This window comes from Ictalurus punctatus, chromosome 5, assembly GCF_001660625.3.
Source record: "Ictalurus punctatus breed USDA103 chromosome 5, Coco_2.0, whole genome shotgun sequence".
Lineage (NCBI taxonomy): Eukaryota > Metazoa > Chordata > Actinopteri > Siluriformes > Ictaluridae > Ictalurus > Ictalurus punctatus.
Genome location: NC_030420.2, coordinates 6,103,530 through 6,121,876, shown reverse-complemented (window position 1 = coordinate 6,121,876; position 18,347 = coordinate 6,103,530). Strand labels below are relative to the sequence as shown.

Below are 18,347 nucleotides of genomic sequence, written 5' to 3'. Positions count from 1 at the left end.
CTACATGATATGCATCATGTAGATTTGAAAATGTCCTCATATCCCAGCTGCCAGTTTTTTTATGCACAGGTGCAATATCAGTCTTTCACTTCACATGCAGGACACAGTCCTTTTTTCTGATGACAGTGTGGTTAGGTGAAATCTGTGTGATTTGTAACCTGGTAGCCGTTCTCCAGGTCTACGATGCTGTGATCCAATGGGTTGCTCTCTATATAAGCTTTGTAGTGCTGCTCTAACATCTCGGCGTCTTTCCCGCTCATAACCTTCCAGCGTCTCTTCTTCTTCGGCTTGGTCTCCCACACCACGTCAGAGCTACAGGCATACACGGACAAGGCCTACTTATAAAGTCGGATTTATTCACTATGTTGTGCAATATTGTATGAAACATAAGATATAAAACGTAAGATATTTTCCTATGTCATCCTTTTCATTTGAATGGTGCAAATGAAAAAATAAATAAACACACACACACACACACACACACACACACACATATATATACATACATATATATACACACACACACACACATATATATATATATACACATTATATATATATATATATATATATATATATATATATATATATATATATGTGTGTGTGTGTATGTGTAAATATATATATATGTGTGTATGTGTAAATATATATATATATATATATATATATATATATATATATATATATATATATATATATATAGAGAGAGAGAGAGAGAGAGAGAGAGAGAGAGATAATACTGTACATGTTTAATAATTATCGACTCAGCAGAGACTCTGAATCTCAATGTACATGTCTCTTAAAGAACTGGTGTGTAAGTTTTTTTAGAGACATCTATTGCATGCAACGTAAACTGAAATGGCAATAAAAACACTTAACAACCTCCCACATATTTATTACTTATTTATATATGTATATGTATGTATGTATGTATATATATATGTATGTATGTATATATAGATATGTATATATGTATTTCAGATAGCCTTCAAGAATGCCTTTGACAAAAGAAGAATGTATTGAAATGACATACCGACATGGTGCTGGTAAACGTTGTCCCCCTATGTATGGAGACTTTTGGGATAAGGTGTATATTGCATAGTAGTAGTTTTTTTTTTTTTTAACCATTTTGTGTGCGTTCTGTAGCCTGGAGCCTAACTGTAAACTACCTGGTGATACCGATGTAGGCCACCTCCTGGCTGGTGCTGTTGTTAACCAGTGAGATGCCCATATCCTGCAGCGAGAGGCTAATTTCCTGTTCGGCTAACTCCACCCTCTCGCTCTCACACAGCAGCTTGTAGACACGCCTCTCTGTGGTGAACAACGCCACCCGCTGAAGGCCCTCATAAAACGAGATGACGTACAGCTTTCCCTCATCGTTCATGTCCATCAGCAGGTCCTACACACACGCATCACGACAAAGGCTACGTAAATATTTTTCAACTTTGTTGTTTAGCTCTAGTACATTTTTGGCTGAACTTTTGTTTGTTTTCCTGCTAATGAAGGAAATCCCCCCCCCCCCCCCCCCCGGTGTTTATGTAAATCGAGACATTATTCATTACTTGATATTAGCACATTTAAGTACATTATGTGCGAACACTTTCCATCTGTTACTCAAGCATAATTTTGACTTGCTATCTCCACTCTTAATTAAGCTGTAATTTTTTTTTTTACCCATAAGTATACTAAATATTTTCTGTACTTTGTTCCCTCTAGTCAGTAGGTCCAGATTCAGGTGTTGGCTCCTCTGGATCCTCACCTGCTCATTCTTTAGCTCACCACTGTAGGGTCCCCAGCTCCATCGGAGAACTCGAGAACCTGTGGGCTCGGCCCATGTGTAGTAGACAGCCCGGCCTGGACCCAGCTCGTCCATCTCCAGCTTCTGAGAGCTAACAGAGTGAGACAAGCAGCAAGTCAGAATCATCACACACCGCCAAACACAATACCAGTTCTCTTCACAAAGTATAATGCAGTGTCTTGGAGTCTGGTGAATGCCATTTCTGCCTTGCTGGAGTTTATTTGCATTTGGCAAAGAGGCCACTATGCAGCCTAAGGAAAAAAAATCATCCAGCACAGAGTAAGATCAGTCTAAGAGAGAAGGTCTGAGTATAACAGCATACTCCACACGATCCAGTCTTACTTAAGACGACAGAAAAGAAGCTGTTCAACTTGCAGTTTAAAGAGAGAGAAAGACATGCTGTATACACAGAAGGGGTGGACGATATGGCAAAATGATCATACTGTGATACTTTGGATCGCGAACAAAGTGGCAACAAATTAGTGATGCTGCATTTATAAAAACCGGGGTGTTACTCCACTTCACATGGGGCAGCATATCAGCCCACCCTGTCATTAATTATTTTCATACCACAGCATAGCCTGCCATGCTTTACTTCGTATTTAATGTCTAGAAAAACGAATTATTTAACGGGAAGTTTCAAGAATGAATAGAAATACATTTAACATCCAGTCAGACACATGTCAGTGAGTCAAGTGTTTTCCACCATCCTCTTGAAAAAATTTATGATGATACCATGATTATTATTATCATCATCGTCATATCGCCCAGCCCAAATGCATCGGAGGGCATAAACGATCTCAGAAAACAGAAGGGTGACATTTTGCATCTATCCAAGGATCAAGAAGCGACAGAACCTAAGCCAGTCAATCACAGTTTTCATTTTGGAGCGGAAATCTATTGAGGACAGAGAGAAAGACATGCTGTAATAGAAATGATGAAATGATGAAATGAAAGATCACAGAACCAGATCATTTATTCCGCAGCAACAGCATCCATCCAAAAGCTGCAAAGGGGAAGCAAAGCAGAAGCAAATAATGTAATACTAATTATACCATATCTATATCTCTAGATCTATATCGATATATAAACATATAAACATGAATACAAATTATTATCTGACTATATACATGTCTGTATAACTAAGAAACATAAAAGCACTCCATAACTCTCTCAATGGAAAAAAAGAGAAGAAAATATAAAAAAAATTGTATTGTTGCAATGTAAATATGTTTTTGTATACCAGCTGGACTGTCTGTCCTCCCCCAAAGCAAAGGTTCCATCTGGAACCCAAGTAGAGGGTCTACGCTCCTTGCAGCTGAATATGTAGCAAAAGGACAACAACAACAACAAAAAATTACCATGGTCAACATAAACAGTTAATTCACCTGAAAAACAAACACAAACAAACAATGACTAGCAAACAAAAAAAAGTCAACTACACAAACAAAAGCACATCAAACTGAGTTGTTCGTTTCAGGAAAGAACAAAGTGAAGCATTATTGTGTGTCGGGGTTTCATTAGACGTCTTTCCACTGAAGAGCTGTGTGTGACTACATCATTAAATCAGTAAGACAATGCTCAGTATTGTTACTGTAGTAATCACTCATTTTGGGTGAGCAGACTCTACCGGTTAGACTCGTGACTCTGTAAATAGTAGGGAATATAATGGTTAGGAAGCGACATACAATAGTGAAAAGAAAGTGTGTTCAGAACATAAGACGAGATGTTAGAAAACAGGGATGCAGCGATAGCGATACTGGTATCAGTCAGACACAGTGCCTTCATTACTCACACTCCAAAAGAAACGCTCCGATACCATATGGAAGAATAACACGCAAGCTTAGTGCTTTCTTGCTGATGAACAGAAAGCATGATCTGGGTTTATTTCACTATTTATGATGCCAATCAAAGTAAAGCAGATTGTTCTCTGCAAAAATAAATAAATAAATAAAAATCAAGAGGAGGAAACTTCAGCACCTTTATATAACTACCAGTCAAAAGTTTAGACACACTCATTCTTTATTTAATTTTTACCCACACATTTTATAATAATAATAATAATAATAATAATAATAATAATAATAATAATAAAGTCATCAAAACTCTGGAAAAACACTAATTGAATGATGGGAATTATGTTGTGATAAAAAAATCCAAAATAAATCCAAAATAATTTAATATTTTAGCTTCTTCAAAGTCGACGCCCTTTTTTCCTAGAATTTCCAGAAATGTATTCTTGGCAGTTTCTCGACCGATTTCTCGAGGAATCTCCCTGAGATGCTTTTAAAACAGTATTAAAGGAGTTCCCACTTACGCCAGACGCTTATCATCATCCATTTAAAAAAAATATTCATTTTTATCTATATATTTAAATTAGTTTTCTAATGAAAGAAATGGAAATGTTCAACAATTATAATCAACAATTATATTTTTTGTCTACGACACCGATTTCAAACATTTAATCATACAGCTTCAAATCAAAAGGTTTTTAAGATCATGCGAAACATTTCTGTCTCCAAAGTTTTCACCGGTAGTGCTCATGTAACCTGATTAAACACCTCCAATAGCAAAAACTCAGCAAGGGTTTTTTATCCTTCCTGACAGCAGTACATGAAAAAAAAAAAAAAAAAACGACACTGCAGCAAATGCTGACTAGGCGAGAGAAAAAAACAAACAAAAAAACAACAACCTGTCAACACCATGTGGGTGAAATACCAGCTCTTTCCCAGTACACTGTTCTTGATGATCAGCTAATATCAGTTACTGACAAGGCAACAAATTCAAAAACGTACCTTACTTACAGCTGTAAGGAAAAATTTTTCCAAAGTGAAATGAACTTGTAACTCTACTCGTACCGAGGTGACTAACTTAGCCAGCTAATGTGCTTCATTTAAAATCAACTAGCTATGTTAAAAAGAATGAACCTAGTAGCCTAATCGTATATGTTCGTCCTATAGTTACTATATAGAGTGGAGAAACAAACAGAGCTAAATAAAAAGCTTCTACGGTGACCCTGATTGAGTGATACTAGTAAGCAGGTTACTCGTTTTTGTATCAGTATCTATCGATATCAATAAAAACATGTACTTGTATTCGTTCAGGAAAAAAAAAAAAAAATGGTTTTGACGCATCCTTATTAAAAAATAGAAGCTATTACTATCTTTCAACGAGGGGTAAAAAAGAGATTTCTCCATCTCAAGGTATGTTTAGCCCTGGATCAGTTTCATCCCTCACCTCTGGTGGAACTCCAGTGTGTTTTCCTTGGTGTGGTTGATGATAAGAAAAGGAGCTGCGCCATCGTGGTAATCAGAGAACTGGATTACAGCCGAATGCTCAGTCAAGTTCACGTCGACAATGATACCACCCAGCTGGAACCCAAAGGGAGAAAGCACAACTTACATTACTGGGCGTGATTTTCTATGAATGTGTGTTTAAGAGTGTATATATATATAAATCGATAATAATCGATTATGAAAATCATTGTCACCAAATCTCATTATCGATTAGTTGGTCTGCGCGTGGTACGTTTACTTATTACGTTACTTCTGTTCTGAAAACACGCTTCGGAAGTTAAATACTATAGTTGTGTCCCAAATCACGTACTATACACTTGCACTATGCATTATGTACTCCACCGTCTAGTGCGGCGTTTCCGCGGACGCCTAGTGGTCAGTGATGTAATCGCAGGGGGTCCGTAGCAAAGTTTTAAAATTGTTTAAATGATATTATATATTTTTTGTTAAATGTATCAAAACATATTCAAATGAGATGTTTTAAAATTAATCAACTTGGTTATTCACATGCATTCACAAATATCATGTTAGCTGAGCTGACGATCGTTCATTGATGGATTTATTTTAAATTTATTTACAAATGAAATGATAATTTGCAAAAACCTATGAGTGGTAGACAAGTTCAAGTGTCGCATTGATGGATAAAATAAACAAAAGATAACTCAGAGAGTCAAATTAAATGTCACACCAACAATAAAATGTAATTGAACCTGGTATTTGTACCAGTGGTATTTGAACCAACCCCTAGGGAATGACAGGTGCTACCAATCAACCAGGTGCTACCAATTTTTGTGCATCCATAAAAATTAATGCATAAATACTTATATATATATATATATATATTTTTAAAAATAAACTCACGGTGTTGTCAAGGTGCAATAGGAGGCAGTTCTCGGGTTTATGGAAGGCGATGGCTTGAGCAGTCGACTGACAGCCGTCCACCTTCACTCTGAGCTTCTTTGAATCCCTCTCTGGCCAAAATGGAGTGGCGGTCTGTGAAAGAATTGTTTTCTATTAAAAATCAATTTCCAATTATAGCTACACTACCGGTCAAATGTTTCGAGACACATATTTAGTGAATAGTAATCAGTTTGAGATGGAACCAAACTATCTACTGGAGTAAATACAGGTTGGAAATAGCAGAATTTCATATGGATCTCGGGCCATTAGAAATGTAAAACCTGTAAATAAATTACATACATATACACATATACACATATACATATATATATATATATATATATATATATATATATATATATATATATAACTGAATGGGAAACATTTCTAATGAATTATCAATCTAATGAATGAATGCTGACCTCTCCAGGTTTTGCCTCAGTCCAATCATCCTGTCCCTCTTCGCACACTCGGATTACATGCTTCGTTTTGTTCACAAGCATGTAGAAGGGCAGGAACGTCACCAGGCGTGTCAGACTGAAACTGCTAGTGTCAATCTTCACCCCCACCTAAAAGCAATCAGCAAGTTTGCATTAGTGTACTGTACTGATGTATGTGGCACAAAGACATTACACATTACGTAATTACATACATTACAGTTTCAAGAAAAAAGCCTCTACTCTCATCCAAAAACAAACTCAAGCATCTTCAGTTTGCCAGACACTACTGGAACTTCAGATATTAGATAATGTGATCCATGTCCACTATTTAAAATAATTACTCACTAGGTAATCTTTGGCCCTTCCTTTACATTTGACGTCACCATAACTACCGACTGTGTCTATCGAGAAGTCGTCTGACAGCTCGCTGTCTGAAATCATCAAGCGGACCTAGGGAAAGAAAGAGAGATTGGTTTGAAATGAGATCCGGAAAACTGCAGTGATCTCAGCGCATGATGTCAGTGCTCACACCTTGTTGTTCTGCAGAAAGTTGCGTGGTTTAAAAGAGAACAGCAGGGGCATATCGTAATCTTTGGGATGCTTGCGATGGATGTCGTCCGCTTTATACTGCAGCAGCCTGCCCGTCTTGTTCACCATCCAATAAGGAGAATGGATGGCTACCACTACTTGGCCCACTTCCTTCTTCACGTGAACAGCAATATCGAGCTCAGTTTTCGTGCCCTCGCTGTCTACGTCCTCATCTAAATGGCGCGAGTGGAACGTAACGAAACCGATCTCGTCGTGGTCGGAGCGGAGGTGGTACAGGGCCTCCCAGTCCTGTTGCAGGTAGCCGAGGAGTTTCAGCTCCAGACTCGAGTGGTCCATGATGGCCGTGTGAAGCTGGGACGAGTGGCCTTCCTTCAGCATTGTGGGGGTGGGGCTTCCGCTGACCTTTCAGTCAAAAAAAAAAAAAAAAAAAAACAGACAAAAAAACCCAACAAGTTGTCTTTTTATAATTTGTTAGGATTTTACCAGTTGTACCGCATATCCAAGGTTTTCCTATACTTCAGTAAAACTAATAGGGCCTTTTCATTGTCCAGTCACTTTGATTAACTACTTCTAGTCTTTACATAAATAAGCCAACCTGACCTGTGAGCAAAACCAAACAAATCAGCATAAATGATACAATTGCAAATACGAAAAGGTAACTCCGTAGCTCAAACGGCACTGCACGACACAGATTCCTAGCCTTCAGTTTTAGCGAGATGACAGATACCATTAAGCTGTAGGTGATAGGGTAGGGCAGAAGGTTCCGGAGAAGCACGGTAGGCCACAGATGAAGGACGTATGGTTGGTCGAACTCCTCCTGAGTGCTGTCGGAAATCACGGTGTCCCGAACGGGAACCATGTTGACCTTGAACATTTGCGTAGCGTCGCCACGCCGACGGCACGTCTTCTCCACGCATTCGTCGAGTTTCTGACTGAGGTGTTCGTAGCTGAAGCTCTCGCAGTGCTCGTACTGCTCGTCTCCCTCGATTACGGGCTGCAGGGCGAGCTCCGATCTGCGAGGACATCGTAGCTATGAGTGCATCTGCACAACTTACTGTTTCTAAACTGACTAAAGAAATATTCGTATGTTACATACATATATATAATATACACATGAAGATGCTGATCGTTATTCTGAGTCTCCTATGCCTCGGTTTTTCAGAGGAAGGCCAATGGGATGCAGAGCTTTTATGTAGTAACACTCGGGGTGAGTGGAGTTAATATCTGCGCTATTTTATTATACAAACAAACTGGGTGGTGTGATGCAGCCTGATATGAGGCAGAGTTATTGTTAGCAGCCCGAACGTAATTATTTTCCTATAACTTCGCGTCCCAAAGGTCTTTTATACCTCTTGCAGCACAGCAACAGGCCAAGCGTTATATATTCTTTATTTTATTAAAAGAATGATCTGCTTACAGTTACATTTAATGTTATGGAACGCTCATGAAACAATTATCACTGTTTAAATAGACGTTCCCCTCACCAGCCTCTCTTTTTCTCTCGTAAAGTTAATGAGACGACGAAAAAAAAAAAAAAAAAAAACCCAGCTTGTCATGTTACTGAGAAACTGCATATCACAAACTCCTCGATACTGAATACTTTTCCTGTATCGAAAATTTAACGGAACAGCTTTACTTCTGACTGTTATCAAGTTCTGGACTCTAAATGCTAAATAAACATCTGATTACAGAATCAGATTCTCCTTATCCACAAAAAAACCTGTCGATGAGGAGTGTCCGCCATACAAGTCCCTGTCTAAGGAGTTACTATAGAAACGATTAGCGTATTATAATATAAACCGTGCTGTTATGGAAAATGAATGGTCCCTTCTGGACCAATGAGAATCTGTATTCTGCTCTATGGTATATACTGAATAATGATATGATACGTCACATGAATGTTTTTGGAACAAGATGACATTTTAGTCAATTCTAAATTTAAAAAAAAATCTTTGCAGAATACATAAAATTTATATACAAGGCTAGAATAAGAATAGTTCTCTTCCATTGAATATGTGATATGCACTTTTCCTGTGCTCACAACATTTCCACTCTAAAGCTGATTTGTGCGTGCGTGTTATACCTGTAGGAGCCGAGAGGGACGCAGAACTCCTCATTAGGTGAAGAGATGCCCAGACACGTGGATCCCTCGAACACCCGGAATGGCAGCGAAAAGTGATTAATGATCTAGACACAGGAGAAAAGTTCACCGTCGTACACTGGTTATTATTAACTAATGAAGAACTAAACACATCTGCCAATCAAGCGGTCTATAAACACTTGAAAAATAATCTACAGTTTGCTACATGATATACCTTTTCACATTTAAACAATACTTTAATGATTGTGTTTTAATGTACTGTATGTACAACGAGATACGTGTCTGGTGTTTAAAGTGGCAGATACCAGGAAAGGTGACCGGATCTTGACAAACTTGTTGCCCTCGTTGGAGTAAATCTGGCAGATGAAGAAGCGCGTGACCCCAGACTCCAGGTGCATGACGTTGTACATGCCACGGCCCACTTTGATTAGCGGAATGACGCTGGCGGAGGTGTGGCCGACAGGGGCTGAAAGCATCCAAACAGGACATTTGTGCACTTGACCATATTTGCTAGTGCACAGACCAGCTACCAGTTATGATTTCTTTACTTTTTAGCACTATAGCAATTATATATAACTTATATATAACACAGCCCTATAGAATTCTCAATTCTGATTGGCCAGAAGGTGTTGATATATAATATAAATAAAATGTGTGTGTTTTGACATGAGATATTTTGACATGCTCTGACATTTGTTCTTATTTCAGTAACTTATAGCATGTTATTGGAAATATTATAAATATATATTATTTATATAATATATAAATATATTATATATATATATAGAAATATATATTCGGCATAAATTCTGCTACAATAATACGTGAGCAGCATATATATATGTTTGTATTTTTGAGGAAATCAAGTTAGGGGAAAAAAAAAATCCAAGGACACTGAGATAGGGCCATAAAACACGTACTAAATATATTTTCACAAGACTTTTGAATACTGATTATGTGTCTAGATCAGCACTAAGGGGCTTAGACATAAATCGTGTACCTATCGTTAGTTGCACATTACATAAGCATAGAATCTTTGTTTTGGATTCGATTTGGTTAATTTAAAAAGCAGACATTTCAAGGTTTCTAGAGGCCTAGTTCTCATGTCTGTGTGATAATTATACGCCTCGTTTCGGTTCGTTTTTGTGACGTGCTCCAGATCAAAGTTCACGGAGACGGACGCAGAGGAAAGTGCATCCTGTTTGTTTTCTGTATTTTACGTAAGCACGATACTTCGTTCCTTTTATTGTAACACTTTTCAATTCTTTTCAGTTTGACCGAGTATTTTAACTCGGGGTAGGGGGGGTTGGGGGGACCTAAGTGATCCCGCCTGCGCCTCTGTGGACTCGTAAGGGTAAAGAGCTCTGAGACGGGAACGTCTTCAACTCTTCAACAGAGAGTATAAGATGGAGGCTGGTGAGGGACCGACTGTTTAGAACTGCAATAACAATACATTAAAGTAACGGACATGTTTTGTAGATGTTCCACAACATTAAATGTAACTATAAACGGATAAAACGAACAATATGTAATGTATTCAATCGATGCGTTTAAAAATTGAAATCGTTCGCAAACTGCTGTGGTTTAACAGGAATAAAAACACGCCAGGACGTGGTATCATAGGAAAATAACTGACTTCAGATTGGTCACGGTAACTCCGCTTTTTTGTGTCCAGCATTTCGTCATTGATTAGTTTCCTGTAGCAGCACAACCAGTCATGTTTTACTCCTTAATTTCAGCTGATTTAGTTGCACTGAGTAACATGTAAAACCTGCGATCTTACTAGGCTGGATGTAGTTTTCGCTGCTTAGGCTGGTCATCGCTGAGAACTGATCGGCGTCTGCAGCAGTGAGGGTGTAGTCCATGTTTAAGCTCTCTCCGTCCTGCAGCTCCACCATGCGGTCTTTACACTTCTTCCCGATAGGCTTAAACACTTCGCTGTACAGAACAGCCACTGGTAAACCTAACTGATTCTTCACCACGAATGGAGCCTGGTCCTTTTGGAAACACTCCGCCGTCTGCTTCGCAGCTTCCGCAAATGCCTGGGATAAGATGGTCACATGGAAAAAGTAAGTACACCCCAACATTTATCACCCCATGAAATTCATAAAATGAGAATCAGGTGCTCAAGATCAGGTGCCAGTGATTAGAACCAGCTTAGAGAGTGCACGTGGAACCGGTCTTATTTATACCCCTCTCACATCTAGAGTCTGGTGTTCCCTTTGCTATTGAGGTGTGTGGTGTCATCATGCAAAGATCTAAAGAGTTCTATAAGGCATTCAAAAAAAAAGCTTGTGGATGCCTACGAGTCTGGCAAGGGATTTAAAAGATCTCCAAATTATTCGAAATACATGATTCCACTGTAAGGAAAACCATCTACAAATGGCGCAGACATTTGCTTGTCCAAATACGTCAAAAAAAAAAAAAAGCCAACAATTTACATAGGCTGTACTTATTTGTTTGCATGACTGCATATTATACTGACCAAAATATGCCGAGCTAATGGGTGAACACGTTTTCGTACCGTTCCTAAATTACTGAGCATGTTCAGTCCGAATTTGGAGAGAGTAATATTCAGCTGGTCTTTGCTATTGATGCCGATTACGGTTTTGTAATCTGGCACGGTGTAGTCCACCTCGTCGGAAATACCGGACCGCTTCACTGGCTTTTTCTTCATCTGTGTTTAAGGAAGAACATTATTTAAGCAAACAGCATTCAGATACATTTTGCTTGGATCAATATTGTAGTTTTTCCTTTTCTTTTTAAAGCTTAAGAAGAACATTTATTAGCATGTGCCTTTAATTCCAGTGTCCAGGGTCTGAAACCATCTTTAGCTTCATCTTCAAGTGGCTCCAAAAGTGGCTCCCATACTCCCAAAATCTCGTTATAATAATTAACCTAAAACATACGCACATAATCACACATTTAAAGCTATAATCATATGAAAACATTAGTTTCTAAATTCCTTCAAAGAACATCTACCAACTTGAACTCGGACAAACCTCCATGTCGAGGTGGCACTGCAGGTTGATTAGAGTGCTCCAGTTCTTCACGTCTCCATGAAAAGAGGATTTGGCAAGTAGCATGGGGACGGTGCGATGACCCACACCTGCCTCTAAAGTAAGGCAAATGGAGATAATCTTAAGCTGTAGTGACTCGCCCTGGGGGACGAGCGGGGCCACGGACTTTGCGTCTTCTTCTCCTTCCTCTTCCAGGAACCAGAGTTTGAGGTCCCGCCAGTCCCTGCGCTCCCACAAGTCAGGAGGCACCGGGCTCTCCAACTCCTCAGGGGTCTCGGCTGCAGGGGTCAGCGCTGATTGGATAGTGATGACTGTGTTTATAATGATGGGTGACACCTAAGAGAGAGAGAGAGAAAAAAAAAGTCAGATTTGATGGAGGTAAGATGAAGGTTAAAAGAACTTCCTGAAGGATGCGATGTTCACCTTTAGGGTGAGGGAGTTGATGGAGAGCTCTATTTTTTGAGGCTGAGTAGGCGACTGCGTTTGTTTGAAGAACACCTGGCACGGCTGCAGCACCGTGGTGACGTTGCTCTCTTCTGTGTCACGCACAAACGGGCATGCTACCACCTTCAGGTCAGTTATGCCGGCTGTCATGAGCTGACCGGCAGAGTCGTTCTTCATCGTCAGCTCGCACTGCGTGGTCATGACGAGGGCGGGAGCGTCGGCGCGGCTCAGATCGGCCACGAACACGATCTCGGGGTTCTTCACCATCACGTTCATTTCCGTCTTTGCCAACGCAGACTGAGCAGGAGCTGCTGTAAAACGAAACCAAAAACAAACACAAATGTATTCAATATACTAAAAATAATGCTTAGCAAACTAGTAATATTTATTAAAGGATTATTAGCAAAAAAAAAAAAAAAAAAAAAATCACTCGAATCTTTGGTGGAGGTGGATGCTGGTTTGCTGCTCTTGGGATGGCTGGAGAAGCCCTGATCCATGGCTTTCAGAAAGACATCAGCCACCGTGAGCAGGAACTCCATGCTGGCGCAGAGGTAAAGATCCTGAACTACAGTGTCGAGGCTGGTCCCATCCCGGCCCTGGCGATAGTTCACCTCCACCATGACGTTCTTCTCAGCACCCTTTCGCATTGCCATCATCCTGACTCACACACACACACACACACACACACGTTAAGACTTGCGTTAGGATTAAGGTCGACACAGCGTTTGCAATGTGCAGATTTATTTATTTATTCATTCATGACCTCTGACCTGGACGTGATCATGTTGACCCTCTTCCTCTTATCGTCCAGCAGGCATTCGGCGAGTTTGACAGAAGCCTTCATGGAGCCGTCTGAAAACGTGTGCACTGCGGTGGAGATGGTGCCCAGGGTGAACTCCGCCAGCTTCAGCTGTTCGTCATGAGCGTCCAGCAACGCAGTCTGAACACAAACACACACGGGTAGGTTTCCGTATTATTTTCATATTTAACTTCGCAAGAAAGCATGTTGTATTTCTAGAAATTTGAACGGTCTTGACGTCGATTAAAAACAAAACAACAAAAAACCAACCTGGTATCTGCCAGAGCATCTTATGGCTATACTGTAGATGTTACACCTATCGTTTCAGTGCTGGCTACGACACGTGGAACAATTCCTAGAGAATAGTAGTTACTGTAGTACCTCGCTTCCACTTGAGCTGTAGAGAACCAGGGTCATTGAATCAAACTTGAAGTGGAGTTTAAGTGTGCTTTTCAGTTTGGCAGTCTTCTGTCCCTCCACCACTGCTGCTGTTACCACTGTGGTCCCTGCTGATCAGTTCAAAATCAGTTCAAAATCAGGATTTTAAAATGCTAAGACTTTACTTGTGATTGATTTATATACAAAAAGAGAAACGTATTCAGTTCTGTGGTTTATAAAGTTTTTACCCATGTAATTTAATTTCACCCTGTGATGGGTTTTCCCTGACTACCACACGTTTACTGCAACAAATCGTGTGTGTGTGTGTGTGTGTGTGTGTGAGAGAGAGAGAGAGTGTGTATGTGTACCTCCAGATCCTTGGGAATCTTTGTTAGACATAGTCTCTGCCTTATCAGAACTTTTAGGAGCAGGAACTGCGTCCGAAGTCTCAGACAGGTTCTCATTCAGAGTCCTCAAAACCACAGTTAGGTCCTCCTGACTCAGTATCAGCTAGAGTGTAAGCGTGCACACACACAAAATTTTAGACGGGTAATTAAATTCTCACAAATACAACACGATGGCTTTCTGGGTAAACAATCCAAGTTGCGAATTTAACTTACGTGAAAAAATATTTGTAATATCGCATAAAACATTTGCAGATAAAAGCGCCTTTTCCCATCCAGTGCATTCAAAAGAATTACTCGTCGCTCCCGGGGGAAACTGCCACATCCTGCTCTCCACTGTTTTTACTTTTCTGAACCAGTTATCCAATCAAATCATTCGCAGAAGGAAAGTCGGCTGAAATGTATCTATTTTTTGATGCGCCTAGAGGAATTTATTTTCCGTTGTAGTTTACGTGCGTGTTTTCTTATTGGATGAAATAATTATCCGCCTCGATTGAGCGCACAAGTTCGGAGATTTTATTCGCGTCTGGTGTTTCTGTCCAGCGTTTGTTTGTTGTCCCCCCCCCCGATATCCTAAAATTCGCATAAAAAAAAACATAGCTACTTACACTCATGGGCCTGAGGTGTGCGTTGATCTGGTTGTCAGGGATGCTGTGATACCACGCGGCAGAGAGATTGCGCTTGATTGACAGGTCCATGTTTACAGGCTTCAGTAACTGAATCTCACTCTGGAACCTGCCATCCTTAAATGTGGTTCTAAGCACACATGCGAAAATCGCACGATTCATATTTAAAAGTACAAATTTGCTCTACACGAATTGAAAAAGTCAACTGAACACATGAACCAGCTGCACACCTGTACATCTTCAGCTCACTCAGAGCCACACTCATGATGTCCAGGATGGGAGGAATCTTGGTGTGTGTTCTCGAGGGCACGATCTCAAAGTAGTTCTTGACCGTCACCAAACCCAGGTCGGCCACGATGACGTTAGTGGAAACGGAGGATTGCGGGAGGAAAACGACAGGCGCTTTGATGTTCACGTTCAGTGAAACGCGAGTGCTTTTCTCGGCAAGCTCCAACACGCCCGTGGCCGCTTTCTCTGCCGCCTGCGCCGTGACCTCTGCTAGAGCATCCTTAGCTTCCTGGAAGTTATTGATGAAGGCCTGGAGTGGGTGGGACCAATGAGAGAGCGAGAGATATACACGATGGGATCTATGTAAAATAAATCATGGGTTAGGTTCGACCAAAGTGAACGCGCTCACCAGTATTGAGGAGACGAACTTGTTGACGAAGATGACCTGGATACAGCCCACGGTCAGAGTGATGCTGGTGTCCACTATCTGCATGTCTGTGTAGGCGTCTCCGTCTGTAGCGTCCACGTAGTTCACCATGTGGAAACCAAACACGTCCTTATCCGCTACAGATACTGCCTACAGGAGACCGTTACAGTGAGTCGTTACCATTTTTCTACTAGATCTACACCTTTCGAAACGTAGAACTTATGCCTCAGGCTTATGGGTATATGAATATACACTACCGGTCAAACGTTTAGACACATTCTTTATTTATTTTCCCTGACACAGTTTAGAATAATAATAAAAAGTTAGCAAAACTCTGGAATAACACAAGTAAAACTATGGGAATCAAAATAATTGAGTATTTTAGCATCTTCAAAGTCGACGCCCTTTTTGCCTAGAATTTCCAGAAATGTATTCTTGATGTTTTCTCGATCGATTTCTTGAGGAATTTCCCTGAGATGCTTTTTAAACAGTATTAAAGGATATCCCGTCTACACTGGATGCTTATCGGCTGCTTTTCGGAATATTTCGCGCGAGTCATTCATTTAAAAAAATATGATTTTGTAAACAAACTGTTAGTTTTCTAATGAAAGAAATGAATACGTCGGCACAATTATATTTTTGTCTACAACACCGATTTCACACATTTAATCGTACACCTTCAGATCAAAAGGTTTCTAAGGTCATGAGAAACATTTCAGTAGAGTGTCTCCGGCCCACAGCATTCGACTCGGCTAGCTGCGTCATACGACATTAAACGGCGTTCACCCGTATTTAACGCGTAACACAATGTAACGCTGAAAATAATTCTCCTGCGTATACACAGTGGATGGATCACGAGAGACAATTCCTAGGCAGAAGTTTGAATAAAGCGGACATTACCTTTTTGTACAGAGCATCTTTGTCGCAGTCCAATATGACAATATTCTTCAGGTTAGCTAGAATCTCAACGGATTTCTTTTTCATCTGTACTTCAGACACCAGACCTGGGAAAAAAAGAGAGAGAGAGAGAGAGAGAGAGAGAGAGAGAGAAAGAGAGAGGGTTTATTGCCTTAATCTCTGTATGTCCTAACTATGTAGGAAAACCAGAAAAAAAACCCTGAATATTCCTGACAACAAGAGCTGCTTTTAATAAAAGCTATGAGCTTCTTTTGGGTTTTTTTCAAAGCTGAAACCATGCAATTCATTTCATCCTTGCTGAGATTATGGTTCAGATTAGAATAATGCTCAGGTTAGGTAGTTACATATGATAAACATGTATAATCCAATGTCCTGAAATGTGTGTGTGTGTGTGTGTGTGTGTGTGTTTTGTTACCTTCTATACTGATCTCAGAGATTCTGGCTTTTTCTCCTCTGATGAAGACCTTCAGACAGGACAGATCTGCTCTGATGTGCAAATTCACCACATCCTCAAACTTTGACTTCTTTGTAGCTGCAGTGAGGAGGAGGAGGAACAAAGAGATGTAAGGTTAAGGAAAAAAAAAACAAAAAAAAAACAACAACAACAAAAAGCCAGATCATGTGGAAGATGTGGAAGATACATGTTTAATCATAATGGTGAGACCAACTAGTTCTCAATAATAAATCGGTTATTGAAAATGTAAAATTTTTATTGAAAATGAAAAAAAATGATAGAGATCCAGTCTACGAGCAAGCGAATAAACCGAGTAACATAATGCTAGAGCGTCGGTAATATGAGGGGTCATTACGGAGGACTCCTCTGATATTGACATTACAGGATTTCTTGCTAATGGTGGACTCCTCCTCTTTCTTCTCCTCCTCGCTGTCTCCCTCTCCCTCGTCATCTTGTCGGGGCGCAGGCGGCTCAACAGGCTCCTCCCCCTTCTTTGCAGGAGGGAGGAGGCTGTTCAGGAAGTTCATAGAGTTGAGGAGGGCCTCGGTGTGGAGGTGCACATCCAAGGAGGAGAAGTTTACCTGTGATTTAAAACAAAGCAAAATGAAATAATAATAATAATTTTAAAAAAAAACAATGTAATAGTTTATATGGTGATGATTTTTCTGGGGAGACATTGGTAAGGCTGCTCGATTATGAATAAAAATCATAATCACGATTCTTTTGGTCAATATTGAGATCACGATTAATCAGTGACTTTGGTAACATCGTGCATAAAGTGAAATAATAATTAAAAAAAAAAACTTATTATTGTATTTTTAACAGTGGATACCTTTGAATATAATCCAACTGAAAAAAAATATGTAAAACAAAATTAAATAAATTTGTTTAATTAAATAAATCAAATGAAGCTAGAGTCACGTGACGCGTTTCAGCCAATCGCATCGCCAGAAATGAACTTTAAACATCCTTAGCCAATGAAAGTCTGTCTCCTGGTTTAGATCAGCCTGTAGTTTCAGTGTGAGCTCTAGAAAGGAAATGAGCCTATGCAGACCAGCTGTCATGACGCTAGAGGAAATGAGCTTTCCAATGATACCAAACATTATTTCTTTTTGTTCCACATCGGACTCCTTGAAACTAAATTGTTTCCAAACGGCTGAAACGGTTTTATCTTTCTTGTCGACCAAAGGCTCTCTTTCTGTCATCTTGGCTCGAGCTGAACTAAAAATGCCACAGCCTGGATGGGAGCGAGTTTGGTCTTTTAGGGAGGGACGAAAGCACATCGCTGTAAAGAAAAATGATTTGTATGTTCCTGTTACAGGTTCCTTTTTGTCTTCATCTGACAAAGGATACATTTTTCATGGATATAATATTTTTCCACTTCAGCGGGGACTATTGCTACAACTGGAAACATAGGTGGCAAACACAGACAAACGAAGTGATACAAACAGCGAAACCAGTGTGCTCATTCTAAACTGCTGTATAAAGGGTTATTAAAGTGAACACATTCAGTACGTTTACGTGGACAACGATAATCCGATATAAACCCGATTAAAACGATACTC

General features: G+C 39.9%; 2 protein-coding genes across 6 annotated transcripts in view; one reads left to right on the top strand and one right to left on the bottom strand.

Annotated features, from left to right (window-relative positions):
• The window catches only part of vps13a (vacuolar protein sorting 13 homolog A), a 47,166-nt gene that overhangs the window by 10,807 nt on the left and 18,012 nt on the right, over window positions 1–18,347 (bottom strand). Inside the window, exons 29-55 of one of the 5 annotated variants that reach the window (XM_017467992.3) lie at window positions 17,138–17,363; window positions 16,744–16,860; window positions 16,311–16,414; window positions 15,393–15,560; window positions 14,986–15,293; window positions 14,738–14,885; window positions 14,094–14,235; window positions 13,729–13,856; window positions 13,319–13,488; window positions 12,979–13,205; window positions 12,528–12,859; window positions 12,087–12,440; window positions 11,881–11,982; window positions 11,609–11,761; window positions 10,868–11,126; window positions 9,390–9,550; window positions 9,067–9,170; window positions 7,711–7,996; window positions 6,966–7,385; window positions 6,780–6,884; window positions 6,417–6,563; window positions 5,956–6,087; window positions 5,036–5,169; window positions 3,042–3,116; window positions 1,760–1,889; window positions 1,170–1,399; window positions 159–312 (exon numbers count right to left, since the gene is read on the bottom strand). In XM_017467992.3, the coding sequence (XP_017323481.1) occupies window positions 159–312; window positions 1,170–1,399; window positions 1,760–1,889; window positions 3,042–3,116; window positions 5,036–5,169; window positions 5,956–6,087; window positions 6,417–6,563; window positions 6,780–6,884; window positions 6,966–7,385; window positions 7,711–7,996; window positions 9,067–9,170; window positions 9,390–9,550; window positions 10,868–11,126; window positions 11,609–11,761; window positions 11,881–11,982; window positions 12,087–12,440; window positions 12,528–12,859; window positions 12,979–13,205; window positions 13,319–13,488; window positions 13,729–13,856; window positions 14,094–14,235; window positions 14,738–14,885; window positions 14,986–15,293; window positions 15,393–15,560; window positions 16,311–16,414; window positions 16,744–16,860; window positions 17,138–17,363 (5,016 nt within the window). The remainder of the gene's footprint in view (window positions 1–158; window positions 313–1,169; window positions 1,400–1,759; window positions 1,890–3,041; window positions 3,117–5,035; window positions 5,170–5,955; window positions 6,088–6,416; window positions 6,564–6,779; window positions 6,885–6,965; window positions 7,386–7,710; window positions 7,997–9,066; window positions 9,171–9,389; window positions 9,551–10,867; window positions 11,127–11,608; window positions 11,762–11,880; window positions 11,983–12,086; window positions 12,441–12,527; window positions 12,860–12,978; window positions 13,206–13,318; window positions 13,489–13,728; window positions 13,857–14,093; window positions 14,236–14,737; window positions 14,886–14,985; window positions 15,294–15,392; window positions 15,561–16,310; window positions 16,415–16,743; window positions 16,861–17,137; window positions 17,364–18,347) is intronic. The other 4 variants (XM_017467996.3, XM_053680131.1, XM_053680132.1 and 1 more) reach the window with 4 other exon arrangements.
• npm2a (nucleophosmin/nucleoplasmin, 2a) overlaps window positions 246–18,347 on the top strand; it is a 182,907-nt gene continuing 164,805 nt past the window's right edge. Inside the window, exon 1 of the mRNA XM_017468323.3 lies at window positions 246–255. The gene's annotated coding sequence lies outside the window, so the exon portion shown is untranslated. The remainder of the gene's footprint in view (window positions 256–18,347) is intronic.